This window comes from Rhincodon typus, chromosome 4 (assembly GCF_021869965.1).
Source record: "Rhincodon typus isolate 14 chromosome 4, sRhiTyp1.1, whole genome shotgun sequence".
Taxonomy (NCBI): Eukaryota; Metazoa; Chordata; class Chondrichthyes; order Orectolobiformes; family Rhincodontidae; genus Rhincodon; species Rhincodon typus.
The window spans coordinates 87,818,017-87,834,638 of NC_063335.1; the positions used below are offsets into that span (position 1 = coordinate 87,818,017).

The 16,622-nt window shown below is 40.2% G+C and overlaps 1 protein-coding gene across 4 annotated transcripts in view; it reads left to right on the forward strand.

Annotated features, from left to right (window-relative positions):
• Nucleotides 1-16,622, forward strand: part of LOC109935618 (transmembrane protein 241) — a 126,689-nt gene that overhangs the window by 48,949 nt on the left and 61,118 nt on the right. For 3 of the 4 annotated variants that reach the window (XM_020534262.2, XM_020534260.2, XM_048595569.1), the window contains exons 9-11: nt 7,402-7,447; nt 8,950-8,985; nt 14,624-14,658. In XM_020534262.2, the coding sequence (XP_020389851.1) occupies nt 7,402-7,447; nt 8,950-8,985; nt 14,624-14,658 (117 nt within the window). The remainder of the gene's footprint in view (nt 1-7,401; nt 7,448-8,949; nt 8,986-14,623; nt 14,659-16,622) is intronic. The other variant, XM_048595568.1, reaches the window with a different exon arrangement.

Genomic DNA, 16,622 nt, shown 5'->3' on the forward strand with positions numbered 1-16,622 from the left:
CTGCACCTTGTTGTCTCGGATTCTCCAGCATCTGCAGTTCCTACTATCTCTCACCCAATTATTAGACTCCTTTTAAGGAAGTAACGAGCAATATGGATGAGGGGAGCTATGAGATAATAATCCTGAAGGTATTGGACAAAGATTGCGATGCAAAATAAGAGTTCATTGTGTAGGTAGCAACTTATTAACATATAACACTGAACAAAAAAAAAACAAAGAACTGCAGATGCTGGAAATCAGAAACAATAACACAAATTACTCAGAAAATTTAGCAGCATCAGCAATTTCTGCTTTTGAACTTGGTAGGAAACATTATTCAATTTGGGAAACAGTTTTAGGTCTTGTACTACCAGATGGTAGAGTCACAGTGTATTGTACCACATTGCCCTGATGCTTCCGATTAAATATACCACACAGTGTGCTGCTCAGCAGAAGAAACCGGGAAGCATCCAGATTTGAATGATGTCAGTCAGTGATAGCTAAAGGTCATCTAGACTTGAAACGTTAGCTTGCTTTCTCTCCATGGATGCTGCCTGAACCGATGTGATCTCCAGCATTTTTTGTTTTCAGTTCAGATTCCAGCATCTGCAGTAATTTGTTCCCAAAGGCCACCATATTTGGCTTTAGCACTGGTTGTTCAACAGTAAATTTTGCAAAAAGCAAAAGGAAGGCTAGCAGTCATGCAGTGCCTTTCAAGCATTACCCAAAGCATTTTATAGATAATGAAGTACTTTTGAAATTTTGTCACACGACAATGGAAATGTGGCGGCCAATTTGTGGACAGCAAGATCCCAGAGTAGCAATATGATGATGACTATTTATTCCTCAACTGACATCACTAAAATGAACCAAGCATTGGCGAGATCACTGGGGTAAACTTTGAAATGTTGTCATGGGATCTGTTACACCCAGCAGAAAGGAGTGCCCATATGGTCATAATCAAATGACCTGTTAGCATTCCCTGGCTGAATAAGGAAAGTGATAAAGCTTTGCAAATCATGTTCCATCAGTGCCTTCCAGAAAATCTTCAGAAACCAGACACTTAGTCAATGTACACAATTTTTCAATGCCTAGTCTCTGACAGTAATTCCCTTTTATTGCTGCAAGGTTAATATAAAGACTAAGCCCTGAGCAGCACAATTTCTATTCTGTGGTAAGAGCCATTATTCAAAAGCTGCTATTTGTAAGGCTGGGTGCTGTCATAAGTTAGTGCAGGAGAGGAGAGAGGGGAAGAAAAGTCCTCGGTGATGATTTAAAACTCAAAGCAGCTCATGTATAATTACTGGCAAAATCAGTTTTACTATGATCTGAAAACCTGGATGATTGATCTTTTCATTTTCTATTGCTTGTGCTGGTGACTGGGCAATCTGTTTGAACTTGTTAGATAAAGTAGATTAGTCCTGGAAACTGGCCAAGTGAGGTGTGCTAATGTATTGTCATCATAGTATTCTTTAAAACTCTGAGCTGTTTCTAAAGATCTTCGTTTAGATTTAACAAGGGAGCACCTTGATTTAAGATAAAATCAGTAGTAAAATTCAACCAACAAAGTGACTGGGTCCTAGTGAAATCTGATAGATGTGTGGCCCCTTTTCCAAGGAATCGAGTTCATTATGACTCAGGAGGCAGATGAATTTAAAAAGAAAAGCTATTTTTAAATTTGTAATCTTTCCTTCAGCTTTTCAGTCCAAATAAAATTTGGTATGGGCAGAGGGGAATGATGTGGCAGGAAAGGAATGAGCTACAGCAGAATGTGAAGCTTCCAGGCAAATGGGGAGGCTGTTGAGATGTCCAGTTATTTCTGAGTGGAGTGGGGTTGAGAGGCTTGAGCCACTTATTGGCAGTTTGAGAAAACAATAATTAGGGAAGGTTTGGCCATTGCTCAAGATCTTCTGTTTTGGGTTTTATAGAGTCATGGAATCATACAGTACGGAAATATACCCTTTGGCCCAACTCGTCCACGCCAACCACATTTCCTAAACTGAACTAGTCCTATTTGCCTACATTTGGCCCATATCTTGCCAAACCTTACCTATCCATGTACCTGTCCAAATGTCTTTTAAATGGTGTAATCAGGCTTGTATTATCATCCCTTTTTTGCAGCGAGGTTGCACTCGATAACAATGTAATTTTGATACACCGATTGAAATAGCCAGAATTTGAGCTTGTGATAATGGTACAACTGTCAGTGCTCACATTATTGTCCTGTTAAAGTGACAGCAGCTTCTGATATAACACAGTGTGGAGCTGCAGGAGCACAGCAGACCAGGCAGCATTGGAGGAGCAGGAAAGACGATGTTTCGGGTTGGGAGAAGGGTCCCAACCTGAAACGTCAACTTTCCTGCTCCTCTGATGCTGCCTGGCCTGCTGTGTTCCTGCAGCTCCACACTGTGTTATCTCTGACTCCAGCTTCGGTGGTTCTTTCTATCCCTGAGCAGTAGCTGACATCAGTCTTTGTTCAGTTGGATGCAAAAATAAGCTGTTGACTGTCAGTGATGCTGGGATGTTCTATTGTACGTTTCACAAATTCAATCAACAAAATTGATGAATTGTTGTGAACTTCAACTTTTTAATGCATTATTCTTGCTGTAAAAAAAATCTTAAGCCATGTTCAAAGAGGTGTATCATTTTTAAACTACATACTAATTCATAAGTACCATTGAACTACCTTGCGTCCTGTTCATAGTTCATAGTTGACAGGGCTGGATTATGAGGAGAGACTGAGTAGACTGGGATTATACTCATTGGAATTCAGAAGAATGAGGGGAGATCTTATAGAAACGTATAAGATTATGAAGGGAATAAATAAGGTGGAGGCAGGGAGGTTTCCGCTAGCAGGTGAAACCAGAACTAGAGGGCATCACCTCAAAATAAAGGGAAGCAGATGTAGGACTGAGGTCAGGAGGAACATCTTCACCCAAAGGGTTGTGAATCTGTGGAATTCCCTGCCCAGTGAAGCGGTTGAAGCTACCTCGCTGAATGTTTTTAAGGCAAGGCTAGATAAATTTTTGTACAGTAAAGGAATTAAGGTTTATGGTGAGTGGGTGGGTAAGTGGAGCTGAGTCTCAAAAAGATCAGCCATGATCTAATTAAATGGCGGGGCAAGCTCAAGGGGCCAGATGGCCTACTCCTGCTCCTAGTTCGTTCTTATGTCCTCTGAGACGGTAATTTTCAAAGTGTTATGTGCCATTCCGTCAGCAGAACATTTAAAATTTCCATTACCTAAAAACAATTACTTTATTTTTTTTAGAAGTATGTTTCCACTTCCACCCTTACTACATGTGGATGTCACGCTGTTGTCATATTTTGCATAAAGTAAAATAAATTGTGTTAATTAAAGAACCTTTTTACTCTCTGCTGGTGAGAATTCTTCAATCTTATTGGCTGACCAGGCTGCCTGCACCTTTGACTATTGCTAGACACAACAACATTTAAAATCACGTTGGAACAATGAAAATTGATACCTGTGGAGCCCACTAATTTTTCTTTTTGGAAAGTGCTCCTTCTCACCTCTCACCACATACCTCAACCTGGGCCATTGTGATGCAGAGAAAGTAGATTTGGTTTGTGCAATATTTTATTTACTACATGTAACTCTGGACTAAGGGGGAAAAAGTTAGCAAATATTCCCATTTTTTTGACAGTGTGTATTGATGTCTGTTTGATAGTGGCCATGTGGTGCGATAAGTCAGACTTTGTAATCACTGCCATTGCCTGAATAGACTGTCTCCTAACTCATGACGGATGGCCACGTGAATAAAAACCTGGAACTTGGGACGTATACGTTGCTTGTGGAAGTGTGCCCAAAGGAGTAATTAGCTTTCGGTAAAGCAAGGGCTTAGATAGTTGTGTTGTTGTGCTATCTTCATTGTATTTTGTGAAGTCAGTAGAATGACCCAGGAGTCAGTGCACAGCAGGTTGTATGGGAAAGACGTTATCATATAAGAGTCATACTGCACAAAAACAGATTCTTCAGTTCAACTTATCCACACTGACCACGTTTCCTAAACTAAACTAGTCCTATTTGCCTGCATTTGGCCCATATCCCTGTAAACCTGTCCTGTTCATATACCTGACCAACTGTCTTTTAAATGTTGTAACTGTGCTTGCATCTATCACTTCCTCTGGCCATTCCACATACAAACCGCACTCTATGTGGGGAAAAAATTGCCCCTCAGGAGTGCCTGTAGCAAAGTCATCCCTTTTTTCTCTTGGCCTGATAGTTCTGACTGGTAAGTACATTAAACATCTGTCTAAGCAGGTGGAACTGGCTTAAACATCTTTTACATTTTGTGCATTTGGGTATGCACAAGCAGGTTTGTGGATGCACCAAATGAGAACCTTCTGCAGGAGGTACAGGACTAAGAATCACAATGGAGCAGAATACCTCTTGTTTCTGACAATGTGTCAAGTTCATTTTTGCTGATTGTATCCATCTTTGTCTTCCTGCCTGAACTGTACACAGTTGGCAACTTTTATACACATGCAACTTATCGTCCTCTACAGTATAGAACTTGAATAGAGTCATGCAGAATGGAAACAGACCCTTCGGTCCAACTCGTCTGTGCCCACCAGACATCCCAATGTGATCAAGTTCCATTTGCCAGCATTTGGCCCATATCCCTCTAAACCCTTTCTATTCATATACTCATCAGGTACCTTTTGAATCTTGTCATTGTACCCTCCTACTTCACTTCTTCTGGCAGCTCGTTCCATACACACATCATCTTCTGCATGGAAAAAGTTACCCCTCAGGTCCTTTTTAAATCTTGCCCCTCTTTTGAACTGCACCATCCTAGGGAAAAGACCTTGGCCACTCACCCTATCCACGCCCCACTTGATTTTATAAACCTCTACAAGGTCACCCCGAGCCTCCGACGCTCCAGGGAAAATAGCCCCAGTCCATTCAGTCTCTCCCTATAACTGAAACCGTCCAGTCCCAGCAACATCCTTGTAATTTTTTTATACCCTCTTAAGTTTAACAACGTCTTTCCTATAGAAGGGCGACCTGAATTGAACACAATATTCTAAAAGTGCTTTACCAATGTCCTATACAATCACAACATGACATCCCAATTCTTATATTCAGTGTTCTAACCAATGAAGGCAAGCATGCCAAACGCCTTCTTCACCAGTCTGTCTACCTGTGACTCCATTTTCAATGTAGAGGAGCCCCTGTACTCCTAGGTCTCTTTGTTTAGCAACACATGCCAGGGCCATACCGTTAACTGGATAAATCCTGCCCTGGTTTGCTTTACCAAAATGCAATACCTCACATTTATCTAAATTAAACAGCATCTGCCACTCCCCAGCTCATTGGCCCATTTGATCAAGATCCCATTGCACTCTGAGATAATCTTCACTGTTCACTACACTGCTTATTTTGGTGTTATCTGTAAACTTAGTAATCATAGCTCCTACATTCACATCCACATCATTTATACAAATGACAAAACCAGTGGGCCCAGCACTGATCCCTGTGACACGCCACTAGTCATGGGCCTCCAGTCTGATAAGTAACCCTCTACCACTACCCTCTGTCTCCTACCTTCAAGACAAAATGCTTCAGTAATGTGGTTTTTCTTTTCAGCAATGTCTACTTATTTATTCATCTACAGCTATCTCCCTTGTATCCCACCCTCTCATTCTTTAGTTTTGGTGTCTTAACTTTAACAATATTCAAAAATACTTGCCATTTAATCAGCTCACCCTCTGAAATACACAGAGTTTATAAATTTGATGTATTTCCTGTTTTTTTTTTTTTGGAGCATCAACCCACTCTGGTTTGCAAGCTTTAGGCATTTTATTTCTGCTCTGATTTTGCAATCATTTATACACATTATAAATAGAGAGGAAAATGCTGAATATTGAACAGGAATGGAACCATGGGTAAATATACTACAAATTAATCCTGGTAGAACAGTCTCAATTTTTAGCCCTTCTAATGCTGTTTGCAGATTAGAAATTAAAGTTGGGATCTCCAAAGTCTAGAAGTTGAGCTTTTATACCCATTTTTGACTTGATCTAAAGGTCTTGTGAAAAGTTACAGGCTTGTATTCATGCAGCACCTAACCACAACTGTCAAATAAAGCACCTTGAATCTAAATGCTTCTTTTAAAAAACAATATCAATAAGGGGCGAAGTGATTCATTCTGGAAGGTCAAATTTGAATGCAGAATACAGGGTTAATGGCAGGATTCTTGGCCGTGTGGAGGAACAGAGGGATCTTGGAGTCCACGTCCATAGATCCCTCAAAGTTGCCACCCAAGTTGATAGGGTTGTAAAGAAGGCGTATGGTGTGTTGGCTTTCATTGGCAGGAGAATCAAGTATAAGAACCATGAAGCTATGCTGCAGCTCTATAAAACTCTGGTTAGGCCACACTTGGAATATTGTATCAGAGATAGTAGGAACTGCAGATGCTGGAGAATCCGAGACGTGTTCAGTTCTGATCACCTCATTATTAGGAAAGATACGGAAGCGTTAGAGGGTGCAGAGGAGATTTACCAGGATGCTGCCTGGACTGGAGGGCAGGTCTTATGAGGAAAGGTTGAGGGAGCTAGGGCTTTTTTCATTGGAGCGAAGAAGGATGAGAGGTGACTTGAAAGAGGTGTACAAGATGACGAGAGGCATAGATAGAGTGGATAGTCAAAGACTTTTTCCCAGGGCGGAAATGACTATTGTGAGGGGCCATAATTTTAAGGTGATTGGAGGAAGGTATAGGGGAGATATCAGAGGTAGGCTCTTTACACAGAGAGTGGTGGGCATGTGGAATGCGCTGCCAGTCATGGTAGTGGAGTCAGATACTTTAGAGATTTTTAAGCGACTCTTGGATAGCACATGGAGGATAGTAAAATGTAGGGTATGCAGGGTAGATTGATCTTAGTAGGGTAATAGGTCGCCACAACATCGTCGGCCAAAGGGCCTGTACTGTGCTGCACTGTTCTATGTTCTGTGTTCTGTGTTCTAAGGGGTGATGTAATGAAATGTTGACCAGGGCACTTGGGAAAACTTTATTTCAAGTTGCACCATGGAATGTTTGTAACTGTAAGAACAGAACCTCTGATGCAGGCCTCACTCTGCACTGTAGAGTATTTCAGCTTAGAATTTCTGCTCTTGATTTGTTTGTGCGCTGGAGCTTTGCTTGGATGTTTAACTGGGAGCATGTTATACATGTTGTATTTAAAGTAATAATTATGACTCGCCATTTAAAGCCCACAGTTTATTAAAATTGCTACCATGGATGTATTAATTCGTCACATGAATTTACTAAACTGAACATACTTTTGTCTGGCCACAGATTGCGCGGGCAGGTATAAAGTAAAGCACAAATGTCAATTCTTCAGTGTGATGATGTGATATTGCTAAGAGTGCTCTGTAATGTTTGTGTTCTCCTTCTGCTACAGGTGGGTACAAAGTGTTTCAGAAGCTAACAAAGTCGTATTCACTAAGGTAGGTTTGTTCAGCTGATTACTGTCACACGCGTCGGTGATCCCTATCCAAGACTTCCCGGTTGTCCCACGTTATAAAGACTTTACCACCTACTTCTTCAAGGAATGACCAAAATGTTAGTTGGAGTAACTGCCATCTCCTTCTTTGCTGTTCCTTCTTGGTGGCTGTTCTTGTTTATTGCAAAGTCATGACACCATTTTTAATGATGGATCAATATGACTGTCTGTGTGGAGTTTGCACATTCTCCCCGTGTCTGCGTGGGTTTCCTCCGGGTGCTCCGGTTTCCTCCCACAGTCCAAAGATGTGCAGGCTAGGTGGATTGGCCATGCTAAATTGCCCATAGTGTTCAGGGATGTGTAGATTAGGTGGGTTATAGGGGGATGGGTCTGGGTGGGATGCTCTGAGGGTCAGTGTGGACTTGTTGGGCTGAAGGGCCTGTTTCCACACTGCAGGGATTCTGTGATTTAGGTCAGAAAAGGGGCATTGTTTTAATGCTAATGGCACAGTCTTTTCTGAGAGCTTTTGAGATTGTCTTTGAAACATTATCTTTGGCCCCTGTGTGATTGGCTTTCCTGCATAACCGAGCCAAATGCCTGCTAGGACAGCTTTGAGTCAGATATTCTGAACAAAATTTATTATAATAGCAGACTTGTGATGATATTCAGTGAAGTGTCGCTGTAGCTTCGTTGGCCTTGGATTTGATATATTCTGTAAAAAGTTAAAAATTTGTGCTTTATTCAGAAACACTCCAATGAATAGGAGTCTGGTGAGGACAGGGCCTAGTGGCTCACAAATGGTTGTATGACAAAGAGATGAGAAGTACAGAAACATTCTGTCACAAGGAGTCATTATCAAATCAGAGCAAGGGCAATTTTTTTTTTTTTGAAAGGCCAGTTTATGCTGGGATCAACAAAGTCATCTGTGGGGGGAAAAAAACATTGAGTGAACGTTACTCTCCAGCACAAAGGACGCAAATCTTACCCAAAGCTTTTGTGGTAGAGTGAGCAACTGACAGAACATAAGATGCTGTTTGAGGCTTTCCCTTTACAAGGTGGGTAAGAATAGGGACTTCATAAAGCTGGGGCTCAGATGCATGCTGTCTAATTGTAAACACTTCTTCAAAAATGTTATTAACAGAAAAACTACATTTCATTATAAGGTTTAGGGGTACTATATATACACGTTTTAATATAATGCACAATCTGACCAGAAAATTGTTTTCTTTTCCTCCATTCTTCATGAACTATGCAGTTTTTTTTATTGCCATACATGGTGAAGGATATTTATTCTTGACCGTGACGTCGCATGAGCAAACCCAATCCTTTCCCTGGAATAATGTTACCTTGTTAAGAGTTATGTGATGAAAATATATTACCTGCTACTAAGGAACATGACTCACTTATTACATTCAGAAACGGTGTATTTAACATACTTTTTGGTGCTGAAACCTCGTCACAATGGTTTAACAGTAGAAATATATTGACTTTCTTTCTATTTTGCAGCGAGCTTGAGGAGCAATTCTTAAACTACTTATACAGGTAAATAATCAATGACTGCAAAAACCACCAAGATTGTGTTCCGTTTGATATCAGGAAACTTTTGAGATTCCAATAAATATATGACCTTCAGTTTATTTTTTCTGGTTGCTTGAATTTTTTCAATATATTTTCCATACCATAGTGCTGAAATGGATGTCACCAACTTTTTTTAAAATATTTTCTAATCAACCTGCTCAGAGTTGCTATCTCACACCTCTGGAGCAGGTGGGATTTGAACCCAGGCCTCCTGATCCAGAAGTAGAGACGCTACCACTGTGCCACAAGAGCCCCCTCTGTTTTGATAAGTGTAATCAATTCTGCACAGTTGGTGGGTATTAGCCGAGCATTTACTGGTGTCCCTACACAAGGAACAGACTGAAGGTGCTTCTTGGGTAAGGAGGTACATATTTGTAACGTGTATCACTGTAAACAAATTGATCTTTTAAGAAAGTGTCTTAAGACTGGCTTCTGTTCTGATCTTTATCACCTGGTTTCCTGGAGTTTCACAAAACTCCATGTTTGTTTGTAAAGAAAGAAGGTAATTTATAATTACAGGTTTCTCTTTTATCTTTTTTTGTCATTTGTACCACTGCTAGCATTAATATAGGAGTGAATCGTTATGCTGAGGTTGTACAAGATATTGGTGAGGCATCCTGTAGAGTATTGTGCCCAGTTCTTGTTGCCCTGTTACAAGAAGGATATTATTTAGCTGGAGAGGGTTCAGAAGAGATTTACCAGGATGTTGTCAGGAATGGAGGGTTTGAGTTATAAGGAGAAGCTGGATATGCTGGGACTTTTTTCACTGGAGCATCGGAGGTTGAGGGGTGACCTTTATAGTGGTTTATAAAATCATGAGGGGCATAGATGAGGCGAATAACAGGTGTCTTTTCCCTAGGCTGGGGGATTTCCTTAGGGGTCATATATTTAAGGTGAGAGAAGAAAGATTTTTAAAAAGACTTGAGGGGCAATTTTTTTCTTTTTGCAAAGACAGTTGTTTGTGTGTGGAATGAGCTTCCGGAGGAAGTGGTGAATGTAGGCACGGTTAGAATGTGTAAAAGACATTTGGATAAGTACATGAATAAGAAATGTTTGGAGGGATATGGGCCGAGCACAGGCAGGTGGGACTAGTTTAGTTTGGGAACATGGTCGGCATGGACTGGTTAGACCTAAGGGTCTGATTCCATGCTGTATGACGCTATGACTCAAACAAATAATCATGTGTGTATATCACTGTGTCTGTCTCTTCCAGTTCTTTGATTTTTCTGTCTGTGTTTCTAAGATTTACAAGAAAAAGTCAGGATCAGATGAATTGCTCTTGCAGAGAGCAGGCACATATATGGCAGACTGAATGGCCACTATTCTGATTCTGTCCTATACTCCTGTATGTATGTTGGGTTTGTCTATCTAACAGGCATTTACAACAAAGATACTTCAGTGTCATTATAGTAACTGTTTAATGCCTATCTGGTACAATCTAATGATAGTGCAATTAGTCAATGACTGGTAATGATTTATTCAAATTACATCTTTTAAAAACAGAAAAGCAGGATATGAAATAAAATGAAAATGTAGACCTACAATCTACAATATCCAGCCTCTTGTTTAAGTTTAATTAGATCACCACCTCAGAATAGTTTAGAAGTTATTTAAATGATTCTTAAATTACAGGTGTCTAGTATGCCCCAATTCAGAATTGGCTCTCAGTCAACTGAGTCCTGCTGTTTGCTTGAATTTTAATGAACGGAAGTGTATGTACAATGGGGAAATAGTGTAAAGGGGAAGAAAAACTGAAGGTTCTTAATTGGAAAACATTTAACATATCAATCATGATTAATGTCCAATAACTTTTTGGAGCATGAAGCTAATTTCATTAGCTGCAATACAATGACCTGTTTCTAAAATGAATGCTCAGTGACGTCTGAAGAATTTAGTAATTAATCTGCAACTCAGCCATAATTAGGGCAGAAATGTATTACATATTTTCACATGCTGGTTAAATGTTGAAAGAACATTGCATTCAAAAAATTGGCTTAACCGTACAATTGTGGGTCAACGATAGATTATTTAAATACTTAAAACTTGTATTTTGTGCTGAGATCAAATTAGAGCAGTCGAGTTTGGTGTTCTGAGAAAGGGTTACTGGTTTTAACTCTGTTTCCTCTGTACTGATGCTACCAGACCAGTTGAGCTTCTCCAGCAATTTCTGTTTTTGTTTGTTTCAGGTCTCCAGCATCCAAATTTCTTTGTCTTATTTCCTTTGGTACACTGTCTACCTCAATGAACTTACCTACCATCCCTACAAATGACAATGCACTGTCTCCTGCAGGGATGGTAGGCAAATCCATTGAAGTAGACAGTGCACCAAAGGAAATAAGACAAAGAAATATGGATGCTGGAGATCCCTAATGTGAAATCTACATCATTGATCAACAACTTCAGCATTACTCCCCAACAGTAATAGACCTATTGACTAAAACACCTTCAAATACAAAATTCCCATTACTTGTGTTTAGACTTACACCTGCTATGAGTACATTAGTTATTTTGTACCAAGTTTAATCATTTGTGCAGAATTATCTGGAACAATACAATGTTCTTCCACCAAAACTACTGCCTTAGCATTCAGCTTCCAGTCTTCATATGCCCTGTCCTATGGCAAAAGCCAAATCTTGATCTCTTTGAGTCATTTTTATGTCCCACACTGTCTGTTTCCACACTCTGTTCTGAGAATAATTCAGTATCATTTCTCTTATTTCTCCAATTGCTGTACGGATTTGGAAATGAAGATGTGTTTGTGGCATTATTCATAATCATCATAATCTGCTGCTTCCCTTGTTTTAGAAACTTTAGACTTCCAGGTGACACCTAATTCCTGGGAGTCCTGTCAGTAAGTTCAACCAGTGATGATGCTGTTGAGATTTTCACAATTTTAATCAAACTTCATAGCTTCGTTTCATTGATCAAATACCAAGTCTTTTTCTCTAGAAAAGTCTGGTACTGTCCCTTTACCAGATATCTACACTTTTGCTGGTAAGCTTCTGGAAATAACATAGTTATTCTTAACTTCTGTCTCAATTGTGTCATTGGGCGAAATTGTATAGGAGTCTCAGTGACAGGGGGAGATGTTTGGGAAGATTTGTGACAGAATCGTTTGAGAAGTCAGGAGCATCTTGCTGTATCGGCAGCATGGCAAGTTTCTCACTAGGCTACAGTAAGTTGCTAAGTAAGGGAGATTATGGCTCTTTAAGCACCTTTATTAATGCTACAGCTGGCCTTGTTAATATTCAGATTTCTATCTAGCCAAACAAGCCAGATTTCGAGAAAACCTGACATGGAAATCAGAGCGGGTACCTGACAAATTCAGTTCCTGGCTTGCTTCAAAAGACCTCCATGTTGGACATTGGGCACCAATGTCTAAGTGGCACCACGTTCCAACCTCTAAAAGCCAATATGGCAAATCTCCAATCCACATTCAGGGTGCTTTTGCACTTCGATGCTGCATTTCAGGCAGTACTGACAAGTATTGTGGTAATGCTGCTCTAAGGACACGTAGACTGGACCAAGCTGCTCGCTCACGGTTAGTGTTCACTCCCTCTGAGCCTGCCTGGATGCTCACAGCATCCCTGCCTTGCATTGCTTTTTGTGCTTCGTCACTCAGCCAGAAATATCAGATTCATATTATTTCTACCTTGCTGTGCTGCTTAGTGCTGACACAAACCCAGCACTTGCTGTGGATTTTTTTTTCCCCCTTATTCATTAAGGGGATGAGGGCGTTGCTGGCCAGGCAGCATTTATTGCCCGTCCCTAATTGCCCAGGGGGCAGTTAAGAGTCAACCACATTGCTGTGGGTCTGGAGTCACATGTAGGCCAGACCAGGTAAGGATGGCAGTTTCCTCCCCTAAAGGACATTAGTGAACCAGACGGGTTTTTCCTGACAATCGACAGTGGATTCATGGTCATCATTAGATTCTTAATTCCAGCTATTTTATTGAATTCAAATTCCACCATCTGCTGTGGTGGGATTCGATCCCAGGTCCCAAGAATGTTATCTGGGTCTTTGGATTAACAGTCCAGTGATAATACCACTAGGCCATTGCCTCCCCATAATGATATATCAGGATGATATCAGGCCTCAGTAAAATCAAGAAGTTTGATTAGGGCACAATAAGTCAGGGACAGCCTTGGAAAACACTCCAGGTGCTTGGACAACGTCAGTCAGTTGATCAGGGAACAGCGGGTGACAAGATGGAGCCATATTGGAATACGATTGCCCTAGGAATGAGATAGGTTAGTTAGAGGATAGTTTGATAAGATGTTGCAAGCAAACCTACTAAGCCTCATGGCAAAAATCCCTCCAAAAATCTCAACATGGCTCACACTTGATCAAAAAATATAAGATTCAGCCCATTGTTAGTGAATTGCTAATCAGTAAGAGTTACTCCAGTGCTTTCCTGACCAACAACACAGATAAACACATCCATGTTTCTTTTTGCCATTATAGCTTTGTAACAATTTTATTAAAAGGGCAAAATACATTTCCGCTCTTTCTTCACTGAATTTAGACACCCTAGAGAGGTGCTAACTCAAAACCAGGGGTTAAATCTAATCAGTCTTCAATTCTTCCAGCTAAAAGTTGTGATCTGTCAAATGGAGTACACTATGAGAAAGCATGAAATTTTCCCTTGGTTGGAAGAGTGAAAAAGTAGCATATTATCGAAATGGTAAGGGATTGCAGGGCATTGTGGGTGTCCTGTTGCACGAATGGCAGAAGGCTTATATGAAGGTTGGAAAAACCCATCTGGTTCCCTGGTCCTTTAAGGAAGGAAACTGCTATCCTTAGGGTCTGGCCTACATGCGACCCCAGACTCTTGACTGTCCTCTGGGCAATCGGGGATGGACAATAAATGCTGGCCTAGCTAGCGATGCCCACATTCCGTTAATGAATTAATAAAAACTTGTTGATGCAATCAAAATCTTTCTCTGCCCAGTTCAAATTTTGTGACTTCCCTCTGTCTTTGCAATCCAGAGCTTTCCTTGTTTCTTTAAACTCTTTGAAGCTCTTTATCTTTTTATCTTTCCTCACTTTGGATTTCTAGTTCATGTTTTCACAGCTCCCTTTCTATTTCCTCTCATTCCAGCTCGTAGTTTTTTTTTTCTGTTCATGTTGAAGGTGCTTCGATTGTAAATGAATTCTGACCAACTCAATCTGTGTTTTATCTGCATTAACTTTATCTTTTAAATCCTTCTCCTCTCACCTTAAAAATATTCCTTCTAGTTTTGAATTCTGCTACCTGAGGGAAAAGACCATTGCTGTTCACTTATTGCTGTGAGTTAGTGGAACTGTCCTAGAACATTAATCCTATAGACCTTTGTAATTATATCAGGTGGAAATGTCTTTGCAACCCTTTTGTAAACCTATCCAAAACATAGTAGTGGAGGTCTATTGTGTCTCGTCTTCCAATTCATGTTCACTGTGCATGGACGGTATAAGATCTCTCAGCAAGGGGACTTACTACCCTTCCCTGTTTTCTAAAGTGTTATCTTGATATTTAACCAGAGTAATAGGCCATGCAACAAAGTTTCACTTTTGCTTCACAGTATTTGTATTGCTACTTATTTCCATTTCATTTGATTACAGTGTGCTGATATTGATCTTATTGGCTCAGCTTTCAGGTACATGTACTGTTTTATTTAAAGCAACTTTCATTTTTTTAAGACTAAGGTTAGCGGCTAATTCTGAAACTTAAAGTCTTTCCTTGTCCTTCAGCTGAGATCATTGATTACATATTTTTGTTTCCAAATACCGTATTTGTATAAGTACCCTGCTTGAGAATCCTGCAGAGTTTTTTTCTAAGTTTTCAAATGAATTGAGCATTTACAGGATACACATTTTATATTTACTCGCATGGTGCACTTTTTTTAAATCAGAAAAAGGAGATTGGCAATGGTCTCGACATAACACTTTCTCTGTCACTTCTCAGAATCAGTGAAGTGTTACGGTGTGGAGAGAGAGGCCATTTGGCCCATTGTGCCAGCACTGGCTCTTCGAGCAAACAGCATTACCTCCTTCCAGTCTCCTGTCTTTTCCCCATACCCTTGCATGTTATTTCTGTCTGTAATCTTCTAATGTCTTTTTGAATGCCTCAATTGAACCTGTTTTCCCCCAACTTCAGGCAGTGCAGTCCAAACCCTAACTACTTGCTGTGTGAAAATTGTTTTTTTTCTCCCCTCACATTTGCTCCCTTTAAAAATCACTTTAAACTTTGCCCTCTGATTCTTGATCCTTTTATGAGTGGGAACAGTTTCTCTCCATCTAATCTATCCAGACCGTTGTAATTTTGTAGTGGGATAGGCTTAGAAAAGCCTCATATTTATGGGTAAAGTTGCTCAAATGTGGAACTCGGTACAGCAAGGTCTGGTTGAGCTGAATGACATTGATGCACTGCAGGGAAAGATAAGTCAGTAAATGAGGTAGGAAAGGTTATTTCTGATACAGTTACATGAAGCAGGGGCTGAGAGATTTGTATAGAGAACAGATAGTGGTATAGACCTTTGGGGCTGAATGGCTATTTCTGTGCTGTTAATTCTTAGCTCTCCTACTGGGAGTCATGGCCTGGCACTGACTGTCCTTTCATTTCACTCTCCAATTTAAGTAACTCCATTGGGGAACAAACAAGCAGTCACTTCAAAAAATCTCAAGAAATGCTGGAAATACTCAGCAGGTCAGGCCGTGTCTGTGGGAAGAGAAACCGTTATCAGTTCCGACCAATGATATTAGAAATGTAATGGGGTTTAAGTCCATGAAAGAGAAGAGACTGAAAAGAGAGCAAAAAGGTGTCTGTAAATGGCTGAAAGGCAAGGAAGATTAAAAAGCATGAGGGATGATGCGAGGAAGGTATGAACATGAGAGGTAAAAGCAAGAGGTGTCTAGAGGAGGTGTAAATGGCAGAATAATGAACAGTTGCCATCCAAAAACCAAAAGAAGCAAAAAAAATCAAAGGAAGGAAATATATTGGGTATCAAGATTATAATCTGAAATTATTGAATGTAATGTTGAATCTGGAAAGCTGTAAAATATCTAACTGACAGATATAGTACTGTTCCCTGATCTTGCATTAGAACTTCACCAGAACATCAGAGGAGACCAAGGACAGTGAACAGTGTGAGGGCAATTATATTAGTGTAGTAGTGAGATTGTCTGAAATTTAGCATTGTATCATCAGGATCTTATCAGGAAAATCATGCTTAACTAAACTTCTGGAGCTGTTTAAGGATATTAGAATATATAAGGGAGAAAGAGTGCATGTGGGGTATTTTGATTTCAAGAAGTCTTTTAATAGCGTCTTGTGTAAGAGGCTAGTGGGCAAAATTTAAAGAACAAGAGATTAGAGGGAACGTACTGGCTTGAATTTGAGAATTGTTTGACAGACCAAAAACAGAGAATGGGAATAAATAGGTCTTTTTTCAGGTGGTGATTGATAGTGTGTGCAGGGTTCAGTGCTTGGGCCCTAGCAGTATCTTGAGCAATTCCAAACTTGTATCTAAATTTATCATCTTTAAGAATCAAGGAAACCATTTCCATGCACAGCAACACCCAAATTCTTGTCTCTGGTTCTAATTGAATTGTTTAATGCGTG